The sequence below is a fragment of the Dipodomys ordii genome, unplaced genomic scaffold (genome assembly GCF_000151885.1).
Source record: "Dipodomys ordii isolate 6190 unplaced genomic scaffold, Dord_2.0 Scaffold93, whole genome shotgun sequence".
NCBI classification, from domain to species: domain Eukaryota; kingdom Metazoa; phylum Chordata; class Mammalia; order Rodentia; family Heteromyidae; genus Dipodomys; species Dipodomys ordii.
The window spans coordinates 1,595,860-1,602,030 of NW_012267309.1; the positions used below are offsets into that span (position 1 = coordinate 1,595,860).

General features: G+C 48.4%; 1 protein-coding gene across 1 annotated transcript; it reads right to left on the bottom strand.

Annotated features, from left to right (window-relative positions):
• Window positions 1–2,108: 2,108 nt before the first annotated feature.
• LOC105993187 (spermatogenesis-associated protein 31E1-like) lies at window positions 2,109–5,791 on the bottom strand. The gene is made up of 3 exons (XM_013026369.1): window positions 5,761–5,791; window positions 5,613–5,670; window positions 2,109–4,830 (listed from the first exon to the last, which is right to left on the bottom strand). The coding sequence occupies exons 1-3, from the start codon at window positions 5,789–5,791 to the stop codon at window positions 2,109–2,111; spliced, it is 2,811 nt and encodes a 936-aa protein (XP_012881823.1).
• Between the last annotated feature and the right edge of the window lie 380 nt (window positions 5,792–6,171).

The following is a 6,171-nucleotide window of genomic DNA, read 5'->3' on the forward strand; positions in this document are numbered from 1 at the left end:
CTCAGCCCCCTGAGTTGGCTAGGGATTGCAGTCATGAGCCACTGGCGCCTGGCTCTTATTCTTTTAGGAAGTGACTCTTCCTTCAAGGTTTTGTCTCCTCTCCTTTCTGTGTTAGGGATAATGGGGTGTCTTCAAGTTTGTGATCTGAAAACCATACCTGTGAGTGAGTCCTGGGGATGGGGCCTGTGTGAATGTCTCAGTCCCTGAGGTGTCAGAACTCCATGCCAGAGCTCTGGTGCTTTCTGTCCACAGCAATGATGATAGTGTCCCTTTGCCACTCTGCCTCCTTCCTTAACTAAACCTTAACAATTCTCCCAACTCTCTCCTCTCTCCTCTCCTCTCTCCTCCCTCTTCCCCCCTCTCTCTCCTCTCCTCTCTCTGCCTCTGTCTCTCTCTCTATCCCTCTGACCTGTTTCTCTCTCTCTCTAGGTACATCATGCTTCCTTCCTCTCATAGGTTATATTGTACACACAGTTGTGCTTCAAAAGGCTGATAGATGACACTAGGAGAGAGTAATCCACCCCTCAGTGGCGGTTGTATGACTCCCCACTCACCCATAGACAGAATTGTGGTATCTATGATAGTGTGTGCTCTAGAGATAGAAGGCAGAGGTGATAGTGGGTGATACGGCTCTGCTATCCAGGCTGAGCTACAGGGGCTGGCTGGCTGGCCTCCTCTCCTTTCTAGCCTCCATCCAGGCAAGTAAGGCCTTTGGGAACAGGTGACCTTTATTCTTCTCTAGTAAATCCAGGGGGCAATGATTCTCTCAACCTGAGCCCAGGTTTGCTCCCTCTCTTTGGAACACCTCTAGTGCATCTCCATACCCACCTCCACAACTGCACAAAGTTCATCCTAGAATGAGCAGGGAGAAAGCCAGGTTGAACCAGATGCTGGGATGAGGCTCAATTCTGGATTGCCCATCCAGACAAATCCTGAAGGTTTTCTGTCGTTTGTTTCTAATGATGGACATTTAAGGTGCAGTAAGAGACCTGGGGAGAGTCCTCAGAGCCACTGTCCCACCCTGTGCTCCCATCCTTTCTAGAAGCTATTGTAGGGAAGTCCAAATGCTGACTTCCCTACACCCCGCCGGAACAGAGAAAAAAAAGCTCACTCCTTGGGATGCAATGAAATAAATTTATTAGAAGCAATACAAGACTGGGTATTGCTTTCCTCAGCAATCTGGTCACCCAGACAAGACCGATTTCTGGTAGTAGCACACTGGATGACGGTAAGTATATCTGGAGGCATGCGTGCCAGCCAGCCTATCCCAGGAGGAATTGGTTAGGGAAACAGGCTTTCTGGGCAGCAAGGGCTGATTGCTAGTCTTGTTTGTGGTACATCTATTCTCAGTAGGGTGGCCATGGCCCCTGTGACTGGCCTGATGACCACAGCTCATTATTGGGGTTTCTTCTGGATCAGAGGGATGCACGTGGTAATTAGAACGTATATCCTGGTAATTAGAGTGTATGTCCTGGTAATTAGAATGTATGTCCTGGTAATTAGCATGTATGTCCTGGTAATTAGAATGTATGTCCTGGTAATTAGAGTGTATGTCCTGGTAATTAGAATGTATGTCCTGGGATGTTTTTCCATGGTAGCACAACTGGCATGGGTCACATTCATGCTGAAGCCCCGTCTTGTTCAAGAGTATCTGTCCATCAGGCATCATGAGTGACTGGGCTTCAGTCGCCCCACTGTCTGTGTATAGTTTGCTAGTTCCTGCACCTTGGCTCTGTGTAATGGCTACTGGGAACTCAACTCCTGGCTTGGAGTCTCCTTTCTCTTGGTTTCTTGTATCAGGGTTAAGAAATTGCAGAAAATTCTGCACCTTTATCTTTTCTGAAGGATGTGGTCCCATCTCTTGGGAAGTCTCCCTCCCATTGGAGCCTACTTTCCTATCTTGGGAAGGAGGGTTCAATTCCCAACTTTGGGAAGGCTTTACCCTTTCCTGAAGTCCTGGATCAGACTTTCTATAGTCCTGTCTATCAGCATGGGAACCAAACATATTGCTTTGTTTTTGTCCTTGCACTTCAACTCTGATGTCCCTGGGAACTTGTTCTTTTTTCATCCAAAGGTCACGAGGGACTTGGGAAGTTGCTGGATTTCTTCTAGTTTGAAACATGTTCTGGGTGCTGGTTTAAAGAGGCCTTGGAAGACTGGTTGGTTGTGGTGGGGAGCTTGTCAGCGTGGCTGTGTTGGATGTCAGTGGCTGGGTTTTGTGGCTTTTTCAAGCCAACCCCCAGTTTACATTGGACCTCACAAATCAAATGGGCTTTCTGTTGGGAATCTCCAGAGTCTGGTGAAAAATTTCTGGAGGGGGAGGGGCTGTTACTAGTCCCCTGAGACTCTGAACTCTTCAGATTAATTATTCGAGAGTTTTGAAACAGACTAGTTACTGGTTTAGGAGGCATCTCCTTTTTTACCTCCTTTGTTTCCTTGGTATCTTTGGTCACTGGAGGGGGGAATGCTAATTTTTTCTTGAGAGTGGTTCCATTAAGGAAAGGGTTTCTTGAGACCATGTCCATACTCTCCTGTGGCTTAGGACTGGCCATCACAGTCTCCAGGACAGTCCTCTGTTGAGTCCTGCTTAGGAGACGGGAGGTGCTGGGTTTAAGGGGCAAGCTGCTGTTCTGTTCAGATGGGCAGGCCTCTGCGTGTCTATGGTTGATCCTAGATGGATTATGCCCCTGGGACCTCTGTATTTCTGCAGGTGACGGGGCAGAGAAGAGAAGCTTCAATGAAGCTACTGATACTTTCCCTACTTCTTCCTTCCCTGAATCTTTCTGACCGTGTTCTTCTGGTTTGGACACCTTGAAGCCACGGGAGTCTGAGGAGGGAAGTTCACGCTGTGGAAGAGGTGAAGCTGGATCTTCACATAAATTGAGATTTGAGTCACTGGCCTGCAGCTGGGGATACCATCGGTGTTTCTTCCGGCATGTTATGGTGTTGGTCTCTAACATAAGGCGACTTTTAGTATCAAGAAACAAAAGCTCCTGGAAAGTGTTTACTCTGGATGGCTGATTTGTGCAGGATACTACACTTGGTTTTGAAGGGGCATTGGGCTTGGAGAAAACACTTCTTCTAGAAAAGAAGGATTGACGCACGCGCACTGGAATCATGCCCTTCTTAATCTGTTCCAGCTTCCTCCTCAGGTGGACGTCCAGGTATTTTTTATCTAGTGTTCTAGGTAAGTGACTTCCTGAGTACTTCTTTTGCCTCGTCCCATCGTTGTTCTCCAGACCCTTCACTGGGTGCCTCTCCAGATCTTGCTCTATGCCATTGCATGGGTTGTTCAGAGGGAAAGCTACTTGGACTTCATGAGAGAATGTGGACCCTCTCTTGCTTTCACAACTGAGTGAAGTGGGCTGAGAAGGCTGGGGAAACTCATACTTATTCTGTGGCTGGCACTCAGTTTTTCCTGTGAATTTATCCTGATACTGCATCGGCTGGGGTTCTGGGAGTCCAAGGGAAGGGAAGTGCTGCCCTTGATATTTGGTGACCTTCTCTTGACTCTGAGGTTCCCCCTCAGGCTTCTGGCACTCAAGGATGATAGAGTTCCTGGAAAAGGTACAGTCTAATTTATTAATCTGGGGGTCATTGCTGCCCCGGGGAAGGTTAAGAGTGGGTTGATTAATGATCTCCTGAGTTGTTTCAAACTTAGAGGTTAAAACTTCGCCACATTTCAGTCGCTCTTTTAAGGACCATTCAAGATCCTGGGGTCTATTTGGAAATAATGATTGTGCCGCCCACTGTTCAGATATCAGACCTGATGCCCTACAGGTATTAATCTGCAGTGGAGTAGAAGGTAGTTGGGTTGGGAATGGGCGCGGGAAATGGTCCTCGGTCAGGACGTTAGATGCTGGGGGAGGCAACTTTTGTGTTTCAAGCTGAGCTTGAGCAGCATCCTGAGGCTGAGAAAAATGTAGAGCTCCTTTAGGTGGAGGTTCAGTTAAGAAAACATTATTAAATGTGAAAGGTTTAGTTCCATGAGCAGAAGACCTTGCTTGGAGCCAGGCTGAAGTCATCAGAGACTCACTATGCAGCGAGGGTAGGCCCCAGAAAAACTGGCTGCGTCTCAGATCCCCAGGGTCTAACTCATCCTTCGAATAAAATCCCTGTGGATAACTGGGAGCCTGCCACATTTCTGCTTCTGTTTCCCACAGGAGATTGTTTATGGTGTGTCTCTCGTTATTCTGTGACTTCAGTAGGTCCCCCAGAGAATCTGGGGGATAGTCTGGGCTCAGTGGTGTGAAAAATGGCCTATTCTTTTCTTTCTCCCTCCATAGCCTTTGGCTCACTTTTTTGGAGATAAACATCTCCAGGAGTTGGATGTTGTTTTTAATGAAGGAGATGCCTCCAGCCACTGTCTGCCAGAATCTGGAGTCTCTCTGGAAGGAGATTTCTGCTGGTGGTGGGGGCAAGCTTTCTGGCTGAGATGTTGTGCCACATGCCCAGGTGCGTAAAAATAAGGTTTTGGCAGATTCCCACCAACAGCACAGCAAATAAATTACACGGTGAAAGCTGTCGAGGCCCAAGGTGGTCCAGGGGTAAATGGTCAAATCAGCATTTTCTAAGAAGTGGGTCCAGGGGATGGTTCCCAGAGATACAGTATTTAAGTTAGATCGTTCTTCTAGGTGGTGTATAGGCAAAGGACACTCGGGTAGAGGTGCTAGGGAAGCCAATGGCAAGGCTCTGGGCGCAGGATTTTGCGCACTCTGTTCAGGTGTCTGCTGGGTTCTATCAGTTTCAGGTTTCAACACCTCATTTGTGGCATCTTTATCTAACTGTTGAAGAAGGTGTTCCTCCTGGTCCTGGAGGTTTTGTAGGTAGCTGCAGGAGACAGGAGGCAGATAGGGGGCCAAGAGGCCAGTAAGGCTGGGCCATGGCGAGCACTGCAGCTCTTGCCCCCTCCATGGCCTGCCACACTGACTTCAGAAAGCCTGTTGTCTCCCCAGCTATAACCACACCCCACCACACCCAGCTGTGTCCAGCCTAAGTAGGAATAACAGCACCAACATGGATAAGTTCCTTACTTTTGCAGAGCAGAAGCCAGATTCGTAGTGACCTCCAGTTTTTCCAGGCAGTCTCTGGTTACTAGAAATGGAGATTAAGATTATGGAGAAGGGAAGAATCTGGGATGTTATTGAAGGATACATGGACTATCCCTTAGCAAAGGAAGCAATTAAGACTCGAGCTAAAATCTCAGCGACCGCAGCCTTATGCTGGTGGCAGTATTAGGAAGGCCCAGGAAGAGGCAGCGCTTCATCACTTACAAGATCCTTCTACCTCTGGCCAACCTCCAAGGCCTTCTGATCTTCCCTGTGGAGGATGGGTTCTCAGGTTGGTGTGTCCATATGTGAGCCTATAGTTCCAACTTCCAAATGAAAGCCACATTGCTCCCAAGTCTCCCACCGCCCCACCCCTCTGGGGTCCTATTCCCCAGGGCTTAGAGCTTCATTACAGCACAAAACCTGAGACGTGTTCCTAGTTCTGATGTCCTTCCCTGGCGCCTCCGTCTCAGGAATCTGCAGTTAGCAACCTTGGAAACCTGGCTGTGGTTGACAGGGACAGGTGAGTTCAAATCCCCTCTGGAGTCAAAGGACAAAGCCTACCTGCCAGAGTATCCCTCTTCTTCCTGCACCTTCTCCGCCATTTCTTCCCCACATGAGTCTGAAACACAAGAAAGAAAGAGATTGGGGCTCCCTTCTCCACTCGCTGTGGATATTCCCTGTGCCTGTATAATATGACATTCTGCCTCACCTGTGTCCTGTCCTTTTCCTGTTTTTAGCATGGTTGAAGGTTTTCTGTTTTCCTCAAAGTACACTGTGATTTCTATGTAAGTCCCACCATAGGTGGCCTCAGTGCTATTCCTCTGTTCAATACTATGGACTCAACTCTGCTGATGCTTCCTCAGGACAGAGGCAACACAGCCTCTGATGGCAGATTTTCAGGGTCTAAGCACATCATTCTGATCAGCCCAACTCTGAGAAGAAGTATGGTCCTCAGACTCCTGCCATGACAGGGGACAGGCGAACTGGTGCTCAATTCCCCAACTCTTACGAGCCCAGTGCTTTACTACCAAGCTTCAGTGTTTGATTTCTCCCTGGCACTTGACACACACAGTGGCAATATACTCATGCCTCTCTCCCGCCTCCCAGCGCCTAGGAGAAA